The 20,166-nt window shown below is 44.0% G+C and overlaps 1 protein-coding gene across 1 annotated transcript in view; it reads left to right on the top strand.

The window, feature by feature from the left end:
• Positions 1-19,719, top strand: part of LOC308117856 (target of rapamycin complex 2 subunit MAPKAP1-like) — a gene marked incomplete at its 3' end in the record, with an annotated part of 28,937 nt that extends 9,218 nt beyond the window's left edge. Inside the window, exons 2-7 of the mRNA XM_080477005.1 lie at positions 5,044-5,475; positions 16,316-16,405; positions 16,507-16,655; positions 17,361-17,543; positions 19,224-19,470; positions 19,670-19,719. Coding sequence (XP_080333131.1) covers positions 5,178-5,475; positions 16,316-16,405; positions 16,507-16,655; positions 17,361-17,543; positions 19,224-19,470; positions 19,670-19,719 — 1,017 coding nt within the window. The 5' untranslated portion in view covers positions 5,044-5,177. The remainder of the gene's footprint in view (positions 1-5,043; positions 5,476-16,315; positions 16,406-16,506; positions 16,656-17,360; positions 17,544-19,223; positions 19,471-19,669) is intronic.
• Between the last annotated feature and the right edge of the window lie 447 nt (positions 19,720-20,166).

Genomic DNA, 20,166 nt, shown 5'->3' with positions numbered 1-20,166 from the left:
GAGTTTTATTCCTTCTCAGCTGACCTCATTTCTGTTCAGTTGTAAACTACAACTGTTAAAGATGTGTTGCTAACAACAACTGAAAGTGGCGATGAGGTCTTCATTTCTTTTGGAAGGTTTTTAAAAAAGTCTTAAAAAGGTATTGAACCTCAGGATTGCTGCATATACTCTGTATAAGAAAGTTAATTTTTTTGATTCTATTATGAATCTAATATTTTATGTTTTTGTTTCATTTTGAAGGTTTGGATATCTGTTAACACTTATTTGAACTATAGATTCTGAAAATATAAAAAAAAAAAAGATGTATACTGTTGTAGTTTTCCGTATGAAGGAACCCTTACTTGCAATGAAATGGAAATATTTTCGAAACATACATTGAATTACAAGGCTTTACAGAATAGCACTATGGACTTCACATTTTTAAGATTAAAGTGACATGATTTGAATAGGTGGTGATCTAAAGTGGGCCGGTCTGAGGTATGAAACTCCAGGGCTGAAAATGAGTCCCACTCCGGCCCTGACCATGCCCATGAGCAATCAAGCCAAAGTCCAAGAAGCTTCACCGTTTTTACTTGCTGTATAGTTTGACCATTTACTCGTATATTCAATTTCGGATTATGTGATAATCTATACTTGGAACCAAATATTATACTCATTGTTTTTCAAATATTTAGAATACGATTATTTGCTTTGAGCAGGTTAAATAATGTGCTGATCTCACAAGATAGAACCTGATTAAGCTCTGAACATGAAGGGACTGCATAATAAAGAGTAGAATCATCGGCAAACATAGTCAGTGTAGCCTTACTGAGAGTACAGACGGCGTATCATTAGTGACAATTTTAAATAACAGAGGTCCGAGGCAGCGTCCTTGAGGGACTCCGCAGTCCATTTGTTGTGAGAATTGTGAGGAATGTAATCTTGTACTTGCTCAGTAGGCTAGATTATTGTAACGGTGTGTTTTCAGGCCTCAGAAAAAAAAATCTGTCAGACAACTACAGCTCATCCAGAACGCTGCAGCCAGTGTCGTCACCAACACAAAGAGGGTGGAGCACATCCCCTCGTGCTCCACCCTCTCCACTGGCTGCCTGTGCGCCAAAGGATTGACTTCAGAATGGTCCTTCTGCTCTAGAAAGCTTTGAAGGGTCTCGGCCTGACTACATCTCAGATTGACTTGTAGAAGATCAAAGCTCCAGACCTCTGAGGTCATCAGGAAGAGGTTGACTCACTGTTCCTACAGTCAGAAGAAACAAGGTAAAGCAGCTTTTAGTTCCTACCTCCTCACCTGTGGAACAAATTTCCTGAACACCTGAAGACTGCTGACACACTCACTTATTTTAAATCAGGACTTAAAACATTCCTAAATGCACAGGCTGTAGAGTAGAAAATAGACCCTACTTACTTAAAAAACTAAACTAATCTTAATAAATCTCTTACCTTATTATTATTCTTTTCTTCATTATTTGTTTTAATGTATGTCTTTCATTTCTTCTAAAGCTTTAATATATTTCTTTATTCTGTATTTCTTTAAGTTTCAAGTTTCAAAGTTTATTTGTCAGATGAATTTCTTTGTAAAGCACTGTGTTTGAACGGTGCTCTATAAATAAATTTGCCTTGCCTTGCCTTGCCTCAAATACAATCTTTTCCAATTTACTCAGAATAGGCAAAATGCTACACACAGGAAGTTGATTTTGTGTCTTTGGGTAAAGGAATGATCTTTGCCCTCCTTCCAAAGCTCTGGACACACTCCACTAATCAGACCTCTGTTGAATATGTGCCAGATTGGTTTAGTAATATGTACAGCCGATAAGTTCAACAGCCTACTATCCAAGGTGTCTGTACCAGCAGACCCACCAATAGTCAAAGATCTCAGCAACACTTCCATCGACACAACATTAATCTGATAAAATTCAAAATTACACAGTTTATCCTTCAGAATAATGTCTTTTTTTATCAGCTCATCAGAGTTGCAACAGTACAATCCATTTTCTCTCTAAGTTTGGGAACGTTATTAACAAAATAATCGTTGAAATCATTTGCAGTCTGGGATGTCTTAGTCAAATAAACTCAATTCAATTCAACAAAAGAAGTCCAGGTAGAATTTCCCCCCATGATGTCATTGAGTACGTTCCTCATTCTCTTACTATCTGTACCACTATCGGAGATTCTCTTTTAAAAATATTTTTTTCTCTTTCACTCTGTTCACCTTGGTCGCTTGATTCCTTAAAGTACAATAAAGTTTTCTGTCTTCAAGAGAGCCAGAAAGAACAGGAACCTTTTTGGCCTCATCCCTTTGAGCCATCAAGCTCTTTAATTCAGTGTCAACCAACGCAGCACTTTTGGCTTTAACACTAAATTTCTTTTAACGGGGCATGCTTGTTAACAACTCTGATGAAAAGATCCATAAATAAATTAAGAGAGGTACACATACCAAATCCCAGTTAATGTTATCAAGTGCATTTAGGAAATTCACCTGGTTAAATGCCCTATACCGTCTTCTGGTAATGATTTTAGGACAGGGTTGAGGTAGTTTTGTCCTCCTGGAGACAGCAACACAGTAGACCCTGTACTATTACTAGGAATTCTTGTGGGTTGATACATTAATTGAGATAATCCACATTCGTCTGTCATAGATGTAATCCTATTCTTCAGAGGACAATTATCAGCCAATCAATATTTAGTTCACCCAGCCACCCAGCTCTCTGGTTTCCTCTGTCACTTTGTCTAGCATATTACATAAAGCTTTTAAATACTCTATCCTGCCACTAGGTGGCCTACAACAACAGCCAAGAACTATTGGTTTTAAATATGGAAGTTGTTCCTGTAACCATCACCCTCAACATCATCAACCATTAAGTCATGTCTCATTTTCACAGGAAAATGATTCCGTATGTAAACGGCCACACCACCTCCAAACCTGTTTCCATCATGTGTATAGATGGAAAACCCCCCATATCAACGTCTGAATGGTCAGTAGAGCTATCAGTTCAGAAATCATAAGGTTGTCTAGTTGGTTTAATTGCAAAAATAGAGAAAGGTCGTGACCTTTATTCCTCAAACTACATACAGTTGTGCTCATAAGTTTCCATACCCCGGGAGAATTTATGATTTCTTGGCCATTCTTCATAAAATATGAATGATAACACAAAAACCTTTCTTCCACTCATGGTTAATGGTCGGGTGAAGCTATTTATTGGCAAACAACGGTGAAATCTCTTTTTAAATCAAAATGACAAAAGAAAGTATCCAAATGACCCTGATCAAAAGTTTACATACCCCAGTGACTTTGACCTGATAACATGCACAAAAGTTGACACAAACAGGTTAGAATGGCTAATCCAGGTTCCCATCCTGACCTGTGACCTGTTTGTTTGTAGTTAGTGTGTGTGTATAAAAGGTCAGTGAGTTTCTGGGCTTCTGACAGACCATTCATCTTTCATCCAGAGCTGCACAGACGGTTCTGGATTCTGAGTCATGGGGAAAGCAAAATAATTGTTAAAGGATCTGCGAGAAAAGGTAATGGAACTGCATAAAACAGGACAGGGGTATAAAAAGATATCCAAGGAATTGAGAATGCCAATCAGCAGTGTTCAAACGCTGATTAAGAAGTAGAAAATGAGTTGAAACCAAACTATGGTCAGGTAGACCAGCAAAGATTTCAGCCACGACTGCCAGAAAAATTGTTCGAGATGCAAAGAAAAATCTATAAATAACTTCAGCTGAAATACAGGACTCTCTGGAACATCGTGGTGTGGCTGTTTCAAGATGCACAATAAGGAGGCAGTTAAAGAAAAATGGGCTGCATGGTCGAGTCGCCAGAAGAAAGCCATTTCTGCACAAATGTCACAAAGTATCCCGCTTCCATTACGCCAAACAGCACAGAGACCAGCCTCAACACTTCTGGAACAAAGTCATTTGAAGTGATGAGACCAAAACTGAACTTTGTGGCCACAACCATAAACATTACATTTGGAGAGGAGTCAACACGGCCTATGATGAAAAGTACACCATTCCTACTGTGAAACATGGAGATGCATCACTGATGTTTTGGAGATGTGTGAGCTACAGAGGCACATGGAACTTGGCCAAAATGTATGGCAAGATCATTGCAGCATGTTATCAGAAAATACTGGAGGAAGACTTGCACTCATCAGCCTGGATGCTGCACATGGGACGTTTCTGGAGGTTCCAACATGACAATGATCCAAAACACAAGGCCAAGTCGACCTGTCATTGGCTACAGCAGAACCAAGGGAAGGTTCTGGAGTGGCCCTCTCAGTCTCCTGACCTCAGTATCATTGAGCCACTCTGGGGAGATCTCAACCATGCAGTTCATGCAAGACAGACCAAGAACTTACAGGAACTGGAGGCTTTTTGCCAAGAACAATGGGCAGCTTCACCATCTGAGAAAATAAAGAACCTTATCCACAACTACCACTAAAGACTTGAAGCTGTCATTGATGTTAAAGGGGGCAATACATGGTATTAACAACTGGGGTATGTAAACTTTTGATCAGAGTCATTTGGGTACTTTCTTTTGTCATTTTGATTTAAAAAGAGCAAACACAGTTGTTTGCCAATAAATAGCTTCACCCAACCATCAACCATGAGTGGAAGAAAGGTTTTTGTGTTATTATTCATATTCTCTGAAGAATGGCCAAGAAATCATAAATTCTCCCAGGGTATGGAAACTTAGGAGCACAACTGTATATTGTGGTATGTGCCAGGATGACACATTTAGGCCTCGCCCAGGCTGCCACAGGGAGGCGTGGAGAGGAGCTGTTAAACAGTCCTGCTGCCTGCTCAGACCACTCGCAGGTTCTTTGCAGACGGGCACACGACGAGAAGACCTGGACAAAGTTACCTGGGTGTATAAAGCACTTAAAAAGACAGAAACAAAGTACAGTGGACGCCACCTGACACTGCTGCTGGTCTCTGCTGCTGGTCTCTGCTGCTGGTCTCTGCTGGAGCTGGTTCACTTTATAGCGTTAATGTTTTCTGAGCTGCAGCTCCATGTGTGATCAGTGTCTTTGTTCTGGACAGGTTCTGCAGTGAGACGGTCTTCTGAGGGAGTGACACCTGCAGTGGAGGGTGAGGCCTGCAGTGGAGAGCGACACCTGCAGTGGAGAGCGACGCCTGCAGTGGACGTCCTCCGTCTGTAACCCTGCGCTGGAGGAATGGCTTTCTTGGACAATCCCGCCATCATCCTGGCTCACATCAGACAGTCTCATGTGACCAGCGACGACACGGGGATGTGTGAGATGGTGCTGATGGATCAGGACGTGGACCTGGAGAAGTGCCAGCTGGCTCTGGTGCCTGGAGGCAGCTGTGGACTCGGGGGCGGCTGTGGACTCGGCGCCTCGTCGTCCCTGAGCGAGGGTGTCGGCCTCACCGACGGCCATGCCTGCGACCTGTCTCAGTCCATGGACATCACATCCAGCTGGGACTTCGGCATCCGGCGACGCTCCAACACAGGTGGGGGGGCTGGAGATGGCTGCTGTGTGATCGAGTGGGGGGGGGGATGATGATGGCTGCTGTGTGATCGAGTGGGGGGGGGGATGATGATGGCTCCTGTGTGATCGAGTGGGGGGGGGGGATGATGATGGCTCCTGTGTGATCGAGTGGGGGGGGGGCTGATGGTGGCTGCTGTGTGATCGAGTGGGGGGTGATGGCTGCTGTCACATCAGATTTGTACGAGCTGGGGTGAATTCACAGGATGATCGATGTTTCTAAATCAGAGGCAATGTTTCTGTCGTGTCTGCACTCAGCTGGGAGTGTGTGTGTAGTGGGAGTGTGTGTGTGTGTGTAGTGGCGGAGTCAAGGTCAGGTCTCCTCGGGGCGGGGCTTCTTTACTTGTATATCAGGGGCTCACGCTACTCCTTCCACTTCCTCCGCCCAAAGTAAGGCTGCAGCTTTTCAGCCGTCTTTTGTTGAAACAGCCATTTTTCTCACTTCTTGTCCTTTAGAAAGTAATGTTGAACCTGAACCACCTCTAACCTCTGACCTGTGACCTCTGACCTGTGACCTCTAACCTGTGACCTCTAACCTGTGACCACCAGGTTTGAAACAAAGAGTGGAAATCTGATCATTTTGGTGCAATAGAGTTCCATCTGATGGTTTATTTATCTTCATTTATCTCAGGTCAGTGTTTCAGAATATGTAGACAGGTGTATTGCAGCAATAAATATCAAAGGTTGTCAAATGTTCCCTTTCTTCTAGTTGGATTCTTTAGTATATTTATTTACCTTTTTGATGGAACAGTGCGACAGAAAATCAAACTTAAAGTCCTACACACACACACACACACACACACACACACACACACACACACACACACACACACACACACACACACACACACACACACACACACACACACACACACACACACACACACACACACAGAAAACGCTGTCAATCACAAGAATAAAAGGACCTTATAAATACAGAGAAAATACCTTTGATGTCTTTGATCCAACGTGACCCTGTCGGCGGGGCAACGTCCTCCACTTCAAATGGACCTGGCGTCGTGTGGAAAAGCAATGACCTTCTGACCCCCAGCACATAGTTCAACCCCCATGATGGATGCCAAAGAGAAACAAGAGTGGTTTGAATTTATTCTGATCCCAAATTCAATTCAATTTTATTTGTAAAGCGCAAAATCACATCAACAAACATCTCAGAGCCTCTTACAATGATAGAGAACAACAGAACCCAACTAAACCTTCCAGAACCTCTTACAATGATAGAGAACAACAGAACCCAACTAAACCTTCCAGAGCAGCAGATGGAACAAGCAACAGAGGAAACCAGGAAGAACTCCCTCTCAGGAAGAACAGTTCATAAGAAGTCCCTCTTCAGGAAGAAAGGGGGCGGAGCCTAGACTCTGGAAGGGGGGGGGGGGCATCCACCTTGACCGGTTGGGGGGAGAACTACATGGGATAGGACAGGGAGAGGGAGGAATAGAAGAGGGAGAGAGAGAGAGAGGAATAGAAGAGGGAGAGAGAGAGGAATAGAAGAGAGAGAGAGAGAGGAATAGAAGAGGGAGAGAGAGAGGAATAGAAGAGAGAGAGAGAGAGGAATAGAAGAGGGAGAGAGAGAGAGGAATAGAAGAGGGAGAGAGAGAGGAATAGAAGAGAGAGAGAGAGAGGAATAGAAGAGGGAGAGAGAGAGGCAGACAGGACAGAGAAGTACAAATACTAAGAAAAGTCTATGATGAGCGTTGGTCTGATGATGAACCAATCTCAGTCTGGAGTTTAAGGGCCGTGCCGTTGCGGTGGGGTCTCGGTGCTGTGGGGGGGTCCCGGTGCTGTGGGGGGGGTCCCGGTGCTGTGGTGGGGTCCCGGTGCTGTGGGGGGGTCGGGTAGTAGGACCGTGGTAACTCCACTCTGGGAGTCTTGGGTCTGATCCCCTGGATCCTGCTCCCCTCCTGTCAGGATCTGGTGGCTCCAGTAATGTTGTTACACAGAGAGAAAGAAAGAAAGACAAGAAACAGAAGCTCCAAATGTAGAGTTCCTCCCTTTAACGGGAGAGAGGAAATCCCCTCAGCAGTCTAGGCCTAGAGCAGCTCAACTTAGTGCTCCTATTTTATTCCTAATGAGAAGCTCTATCAAAGAGGAAGCTTTTTAGTCTCCTCTTAAATAAACTAATGGTGTGGGCCCTTCGGACCGAGGCTGCTAGTTGATTCCAGAGTAAAGGAGCCATATGGCTGAAACTCCTGCCTCCTCTTTTACTTTGAAGGACTTTAGGGATTACCAACAGTCCTGCATCCTCAGAGCCAAGGGCTCGTGGAGGGTGAGACCCTTCTAGAAGTTTCTCCATATAGGACGGAGCCTGGTGATGAAGAGTTTTAGATGTGATCAGAAGGATGTTGAATTCTATTCTAGATTTGATGTGAAGCCAGTGTAAGGATGCTAAGACTGGGGAGATGTGCTCTCTTCTTCCAGTTCTGGTTAGTAAACCTGCAGCAGCGTTCTGCTCTAGCTGGAAGATCCTAACAGAGGAGTTTGGACATCCTGACATTAGGGAGTTACAATCATCTCATCTTGAAGTCACAAAGGCAGGAATAATTTTTTCTGCATCTTTGAAGGACAAGAAGTTTCTCATTTTTGCAATATTCCTTAGATGGAAGAAGGCTGTCCTGGAGACATGTTTAACATGGGACATAAAGGACAGATCCTGATCAGAAATAACACCCAGGTTCCTAATATCACTGTTAGAGGTTAAGGTAATATTATCTAAGGTAATCAGACTATCTGAAAAGTAATCCCTGAGCTTTTTAGGACCTAGGATTAGAACCTCAGTCTTGGATGTGTTGAGCATTAAGAAGTTGATAGACATCCAGGACTTAACGTCCCTGAGGCAGGACTCTAGTTTAACAAGTTGGTCGGCCTGATTGGCTTTAACTGATAAATAGAGCTGAGTATCATCTGCATAACAATGAAAGTTAATGTTGTGTTTCCTAATAATATTTCCGAGTGGTAACATATAGAGATTAAACAATATGGGTCCGAGGACGGAGCCTTGTGGTACTCCACACAGGACCCCTTCATGTATTGAAGATTTGTTATTTACATGAACAAATTGAAACCGGTCAGATAAATATGATTTAAACCAGTTTAAGGCTAAGTTTTTAATGCCGACGGCATCTTCTAATCTCCTTAAAGGAGACATATCATGCTTTTAAATCCTTCCTTTTTACATATAAATCATACAGTTGTGGTCTATATAAAGCGGAACTGCAATGCTTGGGTCTGAATTCCTCATTATTAGAGCTCCACAGGCCCCTTTTCTACCCCTTTTCTGATGTGCTTCTGAGAGCAACTCGTTTTGGGGCGGTCTCTTCATACCCCGCCTCCTCTCCAGGTTGCAGAGGTGACACTCGGTTCAACTCCACCCTGTTCGGCCATCTTTGTAGTTTGATAGAACAGATACAATTATCTAGCGGCGCAGAAACTTTATATTCACACATTATTTACAAAATGTCAACAAGGGAAGATTTGTCCATCCAGCCATACATGTTGGAGCCAGAGTCGGACCCGGCGGAGCCAGATGAAAATGACCATGATGCACCTGAAGAACAACGTCTTCATATGGATGTAACGCAATGGTGTGTTACTATATTTACACTAACTTCTCCATCCATGCCCACTACTACAATACTGCCTGTATTACAACGACTATTTAACACAGAAGTTACATTCTAATCTAAAACGAGCACACAGCGCTAACATATGAAGACGGTGCAACTGCTAATGCTAACAAAACAATGACAGGGACGTCTTATCATCACACTTTTTAGCGTTATATACAGCTTACCGAAGTGCTCTGTTCGTCGTCTCCATAGATAGAAGGAACTGACCGCTCAATCAGACCAAGTCTTTCGGCAAATCCTTCTTTATACTGGCGGAGGTTGCTGAAGCAGTCGTCCTTAAAGTGATTCGCGCACACAAAAATGACCTTACCCACAGATGTGGGTACATTTCTGTGAAAAATAAAACTCAACCAGGCACTTGGAAAAGGTTCTGATGCTGGGAGACGGTGTAACGAAGCTTGTGGGTTACTACATCCAACAACCGAACATTTCCACTTATCCTCTCGTAACTTCGGTTGGACTACAAAATCGCAGCGAGAAACAAAAATGGCGGATTGCTCGAAATGTCGATGTCCTAATTTGGCAGTTCCGCTGAGAATACTGTGACGTCATTGTTCAAAAAACGTAATAGAGAATAGAAAAATCGAAACCGATCGCAAAATATGACCAAAACAGAATATAAAGATATCAACGGAGCACCTGAAGAGACTACTTTGAACTTTTCTGTACTTCTAAACACTCTAAATATACAACAACATGCATTTAAGGGCTAAAAAAGTGGATTTAGCAGGATATGTCCCCTTTAAGAGTATATTATGATGGACAGTATCAAATGCAGTACTAAGGTCCAGAAGAAGTAAAGCAGATAGAAGAGCTCTATCTGAGGCCGTTAGAAGGTCATTAGTAACTTTTAGCAGAGCAGTCTCTGTACTGTGGTTCATTCTGAAGCTGGACTGAAGGTCCTCTAACAGATTATTCTCCTGCAGATAATCCTGGAGTTGTTTAGCCACTACTTGCTCCAGAACCTTTGACAGGAAAGGAAAGTTGGAGATCGGCCTGTAGTTTGAGAGAAGGCTTGTGTCTAAGTTTGGCTTCTTAATGAGAGGTTTAATAACTGCTAGTTTAAAGGATTGGGGCACATAGCCTATTGTTAGAGACTGGTTAATAATTGCCAGTATAGAATTATTGATTAGTGGCAGTGCCTCTTTCAGAATTCTAGTAGGAATTGGGTCCAACAGGCTAGTAGTTGGTTTAGCAGAAGAAATAAGGGAGTTTAGTTGGACTAGTTGTATTTGCTGAAAGCATTCCAGATGACTGTTAGGTTTAACCAGTTCCTCTGTTATGGGGCTAACGGACGGTAGGGTTTGATGGATGTTATCCCTAAGCCTTGTCATTTTATTTTGAAAGAACTTCATGAAGTCCTCACTACATATATTGATAGGAATGGTGGGCTCAACACTATTTTGGTTCTTGGTCAGTTTGGCTACAGTACTGAAAAGAAACCGAGGCTTGTTTTTGTTTTCCTCTATTAAGGATGAGTAGTAATTAGTTCTACTTCTACTCAGAGCTTTCTTATAAGTTTTGAAGCTATCCTTCCAGGCTATATAATCTAGGTCTGTTTTTGTTGAACGCCAAGTTCTTTCTAATCTGCGGGAGCGTTGTTTAAGCTGGCGGGTTGATGAGTTAAACCATGGGGAGGACTTTTCCTGTTTTTTCAGTTTCATTTTTTGAGGAGCTATGTCGTCTAGCGTTGTTTTTAGCATATCTGTCAGACTGTTTGTTAGGTATTCAATGGAATACCTGGAACATACTTCACCGGTATCTCCTCACAATAGTTTAGTGGGACATGGAACATTACCCTACCGCAAGTATCCTGTAACCTAACCCTACCACAAGGAACCTGACCCTACCTAACCTGACCACAAGTATCCTGTAACCTAACCCTACCACAAGGAACCTGACCCTACCTAACCTGACCCCTAGTAACCTGTAACCTAACCCTAGTGCAAGTTAGTGATTGTGTTTTTATTTTGTGCTGTGAAAAGAGAGAAGTCATGACCTAATAAGGCTGATATTGTGTTCAGGATGATGAGGGCAGAATGATTTGTTTACAGGCTGATTTCAGGGTTTCATTTAATATGTATGCACCAACCATAGGGGACCCCGCTTCCTCTCATGAAGTAAATCTAACCTTGGGAGAAATGGAAGCTGATATATTCTGGCGGGGGATTTTAACCCGTTTGGGATGCGTTCATAGATAGACGTACTCCTACAGGCCCATTGTCCATACCCAAAGGTAGAGCTGCAATACACATGTTAAGTGAAGATAATAGTCCAGTGGACATCTGGCGGTTGACAAACCCACATAAAAGAGAATGTAACTTGTTCTCTGTCACACATCATACTCAAGAATTGACATGATTTTGAAATCAAACAATATAAACAAGCAAGTTGCATATTGTAAAATGAATGTAACGTCCCGGTCTGATCATGCAGCTGCAGAGCTGGGGATTGATTAGAATAATGAAACAGAGAGGAGAAGAAGATGGAGAGGGAATGCATCACTAATATCTAATGAGGCGTTTAACTTGTTATCAAAAAAAGAATGTGGACATTTTTTGATTACAGACCAACAGATTGGAAAGATTCTGAGGGAAATCTTCATCTCAAGAGAAAAGGAAGGACATGAGTAAGATAAAGGAATTGGAAACTCTAATTAGGACACATGAAAAGGAACTGGCAGACAATTTCTCCAACCAGTCATATCAACATATTTACAAACTTAAAATTTAAACTTGAAGAAATATAGAATAAAAACGTAGAATATGTTTTATTTGGGCTGGGGACCTCCTGTCATGAGGAAGAGGAACAACAAGCTGCTTGCCCAACAGTTAAAGGCAGAGTAATACTTGTAACTTAATACAACAGTAGGTCACACTAAAGAAAGTAATGACGTATTACAGAAATACTACGAGGCACTTTATACTCCTGAGAAACATCCCCATCCTAAAGCATTGACAGATTTGTTTACTAATGCCGACTGCCTTACAGATTTGTTTACTAATGCTAACTGCCTTACAGATTTGTTTACTAATGCTAACTGCCTTACAGATTTGTTTACTAATGCTGACTGCCTTACAGATTTGTTTACTAATGCTAACTGCCTTACAGATTTCTTTACTAACGCTGACTGCTTTACAGATTTGTTGACTAATGCTGACTGCCTTACAGATTGGTTTACTAACGCTGACTGCCTTACAGATTTGTTGACTAATGCTGACTGCCTTACAGATTTGTTGACTAATGCTGACTGCCTTACAGATTGGTTTACTAATGCCGACTGCCTTACAGATTTGTTTACTAATGCTGACTGCCTTACAGATTCGTTTACTAATGCCGACCGCCTTACAGATTTGTTTACTAATGCTGACTGCCTGCTGTCTAACCAGGTGACGTTATTATTGTAACAGAAATCTGTAACAGGCCTGAAGAATGAAAATCTCTGGGTCAGATGGATTCCCTCTGGAATATTATAAATGGTTCATAGATATTCCTGCTCCAGTACTAGAAGAAGTATACAATGAAGTATTTCTTTTACAATCTCTTCCACCAACTTTGGCGCAGGCATTAATAACGGTCATGGGAACCCATCACAGCCTGTAACTCTTGGCCTAGAACTTTACTCGCTGTGGACTGTAAACTAGGAAGCAAAGTTGGAGCAGCTGGCTTGGAGGATGTTCCTCCCGGCAGTTTTCACACGGATCACGTTGGCTTGATGAAGAAGATCCTCAGCAGATCATATGAGAGCAGGTTGGACAAGGCTTTCCATCGCGTGCACTGGGAGGTTTTATCACATTTTGGGTTTTGTCCTTCTTTCAGTACCTGGGTAATAATATTGTCTGATAGTCCCAAAGCATTAGTGAGGACTGGTGGCGTCATGTCGCCTTCTTCAGCCTTAACAGAGCCACAAGACAGGGCTGCCCTCTCTCACCCTTGGAACCACTGGCCGTCATCTCCAGAGGGAATGTAGATATAAGTGGGCTAGAGGGAGGCGGCAAACAACACAAACTGCTGCTTTATGCAGACAATAGATGAGTTCTACTGAAAGACGCTCAACCAGGAAATACAACTCTATTCTAATGAAATAAACTGGACACAATCTCAAGCTTGGGATTAGTAGTGCAGATGGAATGACATTAGATTTTAGGTGGATACCAAGGGGAATGAAATATCTAGGAATTAAAATATGCAGGGAGGTGGAAGAAATGCTTCATTTAAACTTTAATCCAACTTTGCAAAAGACAAAAATTGATTTGGACAAGTGGAATAAAATGAGGTGAACATTGTGGGGAAAAGAGATGGTAATTAAAATGGTGGTTCCACCACCGTTTCACTCTCCTCTTACGATGCTGCCAGTCTTTAATCAATATGACACACGAGTTAAGGAGTTTCTCTGGGAAGGACCAAAGTCCAGGATCAAGCTGACTAAGTTCTGCTCACCCAGCGACAAGGGCGGCTCGGTTTACCTGACCCACGTTGTACTGGATCTCCTGTGAGATCGTGAAACTTGCCCTACACTGGACAGGACAGTATAATCTGGACTGGATAATTTAATCTGGACTAGATCATTTAATCTGGACCGGACAGCATTATCTGGAATTGACAGCATAATCTGGAATGGACAATACAATCTGGACTGGACAATATAATCTGGACTAGGCCATTATAGAACCATCTCCATCCTTCCCTTTCACCTCCAGAAAGCTCCATTCTCAAAACTCAGGTCCAATTTCTAACCCAATTATGTTGCATCCTAAAGACGTTTAGATGAAGATACACAAAATACTCAAGGATCTCATTATAAGCAGTCCTACTCATCAGTCTACTGGAACATTTGACACAACCATGGGATATGTACTCTGGGTACTTGTTTGATGGTTGAAGTGTTAATGTCATACAACGATGTAATGAGTAAAGGGTACCTGAAGGGAAAATAACATTTTTGAAAATACAGTATGTTCAGATAAGGAACTGTGCCACGTCACTAGACCAACAAATTGAGGACAAGCATATTTTGCAGTACTTGGTTTTGCCACCTCGCCATCACAGAGCCTCAATATCCTACAGGAGAATACGACCTCAGCACTGAGTACTGAGCTAAAAGCTTTAAAGGTTTTATGGAGAAAGGACTTCAGGATTGTTTTTAGAACCAGGAATGGATGAAAATTCACAAGGTGGAACATTTTTAAAGGAATGTAAAGGACAATGTACACAGAACAAGATTATACAAAGATATAATTGGATCCCGGTGAGATTGAATAGATTAGGCCTTATCTCCACTGAGTGGGAAATGTAAAAACAACAATGTTAATACATCGTCTGTGGGAATGTTTAGTTATCAAACACTTCTGGATGATTGTTGTACGTCTTCTGAGTGGTTGGTTCCAAAGTACTGGGCCACTTTGTCCCAGACCGTCTACTGGGTGGTACAGGGCAGATCTAACATATTAAAAGGAAACTTTTCTATTAACATGTTTGGGTCTCCCTGGCACAAGGGTTATGGTTAAACACTGGAAAATCCCCAAAGCCGTTGATCCAGAGGGTGGAGCAGGGTGGAGGTGACCTGTTGGTCCGAGGGTGGAGCAGGGTGGAGGTGACCTGTTGTTCAGGAGGGTGGAGCAAGGTGAAGATGACCTGTTGGTCCAGAGGGTGGAGGTTTGGGGTTTTAATCGGCTTATTCCCGACGGAGGTGATGGAGGGAGTCCAGAGGCAGATGCTGGTCTCCTCTTGGCTCTCTTGGACTGTCACCAGCGGGTGGAGGGTTGCTGGTTTTTGGGTGGAGCTCTGCTGACATGAGAGTAAACAATGACCTGTGGTGGCTGTTTCATCAGGACTTCACCAGGAACGCTGTGAGAACCCTGGAGCTGCTGGTAAGACGACAGGAACAGACCCTCGGCTTCAACTTTAAACTTTCTGCTTCTTCGCCTTAGTGAAACGTCTCACTGACGTGCTCTGGCAGAACCAGGCCCTGCCTGTGTCTACATGGAGATACTCGTGCAGAAACCGTCAGAACCAGGCTCTGATTGTACAGAGTCGGGGGGTGGAGTAGGCTTTACAGAGTTGGGGGGGGGTGTAGTAGTCTGTACAGAGTCGGGGGGTGGGGGGGGGGGGGGGGGGGGGGTTAGTAGGCTGTACAGAGTTGGGGGTGGTGTAGTAGGCTTTACAGAGTCGGGGGGTTAGTAGGCTGTACAGAGTCGGGGGGGGTGTAGTAGTCTGTACAGAGTCGGGGGGGTTAGTAGACTGTACAGAGTCGGGGGGGGGGGGTGTAGGCTTTACAGAGTCGGGGGGGTGTAGTAGGCTTTACAGAGTCGGGGGGGGTTAGTAGGCTGTACAGAGTCGGGGGGGGGGTGTAGTTGTCTGTACAGAGTCGGGGGGGTTAGTAGACTGTACAGAGTCGGGGGGGGGTTGTAGTAGGCTTTACAGAGTCAGGGGGGTGTAGTAGGCTTTACAGAGTCGGGGGGGGGTTAGTAGGCTGTACAGAGTCGGGGGTGTGTAGTAGTCTGTACAGAGTCGGGGGGATAGTAGTCTGTACAGAGTCGGGGGGGGAGGGGGTTAGTAGGCTGTACAGAGTCGGGGGGGGTTAGTAGGCTGTACAGAGTCGGGGGGATAGTAGTCTGTACAGTTTCGGGGGGATAGTAGTCTGTACAGAGTCGGGGGGGGAGGGGGTTAGTAGGCTGTACAGAGTCGGGGGGTTAGTAGGCTGTACAGAGTCGGGGGGATAGTAGTCTGTACAGAGTCGGGGGGGGAGGGGGTTAGTAGGCTGTACAGAGTCGGGGGGGGAGGGGGTTAGTAGGCTGTACAGAGTCGGGGGGGGAGGGGGTTAGTAGGCTGTACAGAGTCGGGGGGGAGGGGGTTAGTAGGCTGTACAGAGTTGGATGTAGTTGTGCAGAGATGTTGAATCCAGCTGTGTTGAGATGCATCAGGTCAACTTGCAGTGTACTGATACTTGGTTGTACTGATACTCGGGTGTACTGATACTCGGGTGTCCTGATACTCGGGTGTCCTGATACTCGGGTGTCCTGATACTCGGGTGTACTGATACTCGGGTGTACTGATACTCGGGTGTCCTGATACTCGGGTGTACTGATACTCGGGTGTACTGATACTCGGGTGTCCTGATACTCGGGTGTACTGATACTCGTGTCCTGTTGTTCCCGGCAGCCCAGAGACTAGAGAGACTGAGGAAGGAGCGTCAGAACCAGATCAAGTGTAAAAACATCCAGTGGAAGGAGAGGACGTCCTCCCAGTCAGGTACCATGACTCAGCACTTCTTCCTCTGCTGAGAGGCGGCGCGACCAGATCAATAATCCATCAGGCCTAAATCACCTGAATCAATCGTTTCCTGTGTCCAGTGGAGGATCTGGGCTCGCTCTTCGACAAGCGGGACTATAAAGAGCGGCGGCGCAGCTCCGGGACCAAATCTACGCTGTCCCTGCGTCTGGAGCAGTGTCCTCAGCAGCTCAACAACCCCTTCAACGAATACTCCAAGTTTGACGGCAAGGCCAGTCTCCATCTCTTCTATTTGAGGGAGGGGAAGGAGGGAGGGGGGGGGGGGTGGGGGCAGATAGATATTTTATTTACCTCCAGGGGGAAATCCACAGTTTCAGCAGCATCACACCTGGAATAAAGAATCACAGAGGATATATAAAATAGTCTAATACCCAGTCCAGTCTGTCATCCAGCAGTACTTCAAGGTCTTTGTCGATCTTAACGATGTCCTCACAGTCCCACTTAATGGGGACAGACACCGGTTGTGGTCTGGGTCTCTTGAAGTCCACCACCATGTTAGTGGTCTTGGTGTTGCGGTTCAGTTGGTTGGAGTCACTCCATGCTACCAAGTCCTGGATCAGACCGTCCCGTCCACCAAATAGACGTCCCACCAGATTTCATGGATTTTCTTTCCTCATTCTGTCTCTCACAGCTGAGAGAATACGCAAAAAAAAAAAAACCTGACTGAAGTTAGACTAAAACCATTTTGGAGTTTTCGTCGACTAAAACTTGACTAAAACTCTCACATTTTAAAATGACTAAAATACGACTAAAACTAAAAAGCATTTTGGTCCCTAAGACTAAAAATAAGATGGCTGCCAAAAACAACTCTGATGCAGTACTGGAGTCATGGTTAGAAGTTTACCTGAGTGAGACAATGGTATTGTTTGAATTGTTGTTGGTCCTGATCCTCCACCTCTCTGTCCTGGACCTTCAGGGCCACATCGGCACCACGGCCACCAAGAAGATCGACGTGTACCTGTCCATGCAGATGACCCAGGACAAAGTTCACCCCATGACTGTGGTGACCATCGCCAACGCCCGCGTGCACGACCTGATCGGACTCATCTGCTGGCAGTACACCGGAGAGGGCCGGGAGCCCAAACTGAAGTCTGTCTCTGTCTGGCTGTCTATTGCATATATGTGTTTTATTATATTATACAATATATTAGTATTATACAATATATTAGTATTATTATACAATATATCAATATATTAGTATTATACAATATATTAGTTATTATACAATATATTCAGTATTATACATATTATATTATTAATTATTATTATTATTATACAATATATACATATTAATATTAGTATTATACAATATATTATTATTATTATACAATATATCATTATTATACAATATATCATTATTATACAATATATTAGTATTATACAATATATTATTATTATTATACAATATATCATTATTATACAATATATCATTATTATACAATATATTAGTATTATACAATATATTATCATTATTATACAATATATCATTATTATACAATATATTAGTATTATACAATATATTAGTATTATACAATATATTATTAGTATTATACAATATATTAGTATTATTATACAATATATTAGTATTATTATACAATATATTAGTATTATACAATATATTAGTATTATACAATATATTAGTATTATTATACAATATATCATTATTATACAATATATTTGTAAACTTAGTTGTTGCTTGTTTGTGCTTCATTTCATTTATTTGGTAATACTTCATTTATATTTCTCATGGTAGAGGTGAGCTTTTATGTTTTAGCTCCTGAGTTGTATTCAAAATAAAATGAACACAAACAGCAAACCACTTTTTTATTTAGTTGTTGATGAATCAGAACCCACCTTCCTGTGGGCTCTCCACCTTCCTGTGGGCTCTCCACCTTCCTATGGGCTCTCTACCTTCCTGTGGGCTCTCCACCTTCCTGTGGGCTCTCCACCTTCCTATGGGCTCTCTACCTTCCTGTGGGCTCTCCACCTTCCTGTGGGCTCTCCACCTTCCTGTGGGCTCTCCACCTTCCTGTGGGCTCTCTACCTTCCTGTGGGCTCTCCACCTTCCTGTGGGCTCTCCACCTTCCTGTGGGCTCTCTACCTTCCTGTGGGCTCTCCACCTTCCTGTGGGCTCTCCACCTTCCCGTGGGCTCTCCACCTTCCCGTGGGCTCTCCACCTTCCCGTGGGCTCTCCACCTTCCCGTGGGCTCTCCACCTTCCCGTGGGCTCTCCACCTTCCCGTGGGCTCTCCACCTGCAGGAAGGTTCTTAATCGGTGCATTGTGATCTGGGTGACGGTGCTCAGACTGACACCCCCACCACCCGGAAACAGAGAAGCAGAAGAAAATGAATGAATGAATCAGAATATTAGTTTGTTACCAGATTAGCCGTTAGGGGCAGCACAAAATGTTAAATACATTTTTTTGCTTTGTTGTGTGTTATGTTGTGTTCAGATGCGTCTAAACTGCAAAGAAAGTATTGTGAAGCCACGTTTCCACCACACAGACAGTGTAGGGAAGGAACGGAGCGGTACGGCAAAGCAGACCGAACTTTGGGTGGTGTTTCCACCGCAGAGGGGAGGGTTCAAATGTAGGCGGGGTTTAGAACTCTGCAGATCTGTGAGGTTACAACAGTGACCTCAGCCGGGGCGACAGACCTGGACCTCCTGAATCCTCTGTTGTTGTTTACATCCTCCGCTTTGCACCAGTTGTCCAGTTATTGTATTTTTATTTTTTGCAGCCACAGAGGTGCAGCTGCAACTTCTGTGTTTGTTCCTCCAGAGCGAACGGCGCCCCGGCTTTGTGACACCAGAGCCACTCCAGTGCCACAAAGCCGCTGGTTGTGACGGCTGCAACTTCCACATGGAGACAGAGATGGTGGACGTGATGCCAGGACAGACACCGGGACTCGGGACTCGGAACAGCTCCGGCGTCCCGGCGCACCGGCAGATTCCAGCATCGGGGAACCGGAGCTCCGGGGCGGTTCAACGCAATGGAGCACCGGCCAGCGACGTGACGAGTGGACTCGGTAGAGCATCGATTACGGCCGTAGCGTCTGTCTCCAGAGTCCCGGTCTCTGTCCTGCCTCGCGTCTGCTCCAGAGTCCCGGTCTCTGTCCTGCCTTGCTCCTGAGTCCCGGTCTCTGTCCTGCCTCACGTCTGCTCCTGAGTCCTGGTCTCTGTCCTGCCTTGCTCCTGAGTCCCGGTCTCTGTCCTGCCTTGCTCCAGAGTCCCGGTCTCTGTCCTGCCTCGCGTCTGCTCTTTCAGGACCAACATGAAAGTTGAGCAGCAAAAAACTAAAGAAGAAAACCAACCAGTGCAAAGCTGAATCTGTCAACAACAGAGGATTCATACAGCCGACATATTAAAATATTGAGGACGTGTCTTAAATCACTGACCAATCAGCAGACGGCTCCTCAAAACTGGACCTGTTCCATGGTCCTGAGTACTCCGACGGAGGGGTAGTGGAGAAGCCTCCACCTTTGGAGCGGGATTTTCCAGAAATTCCCAAATTCTTGTGGCGGAAACCTGAACCGGACCGGACCATACCAGTCCATTCACGCACTTTTTGTGCTGTGGAAACACGCCTTAACAGAGACTAATAGGCAATAACAGATTAAGGCCTTGTTTGCCGTCATGGTACTATATGGTACTGTACCACTCAGAGATCAATTCATTCGATCAGTGTTTCCATTCTCACCTCTTTCTCGATCTCAGACAGCGAC

The sequence above is a fragment of the Lipophrys pholis genome (genome assembly GCF_963383615.2).
Source record: "Lipophrys pholis genome assembly, chromosome: 12".
Lineage (NCBI taxonomy): Eukaryota > Metazoa > Chordata > Actinopteri > Blenniiformes > Blenniidae > Lipophrys > Lipophrys pholis.
This window is presented reverse-complemented; position numbering and strand designations above follow the sequence as displayed.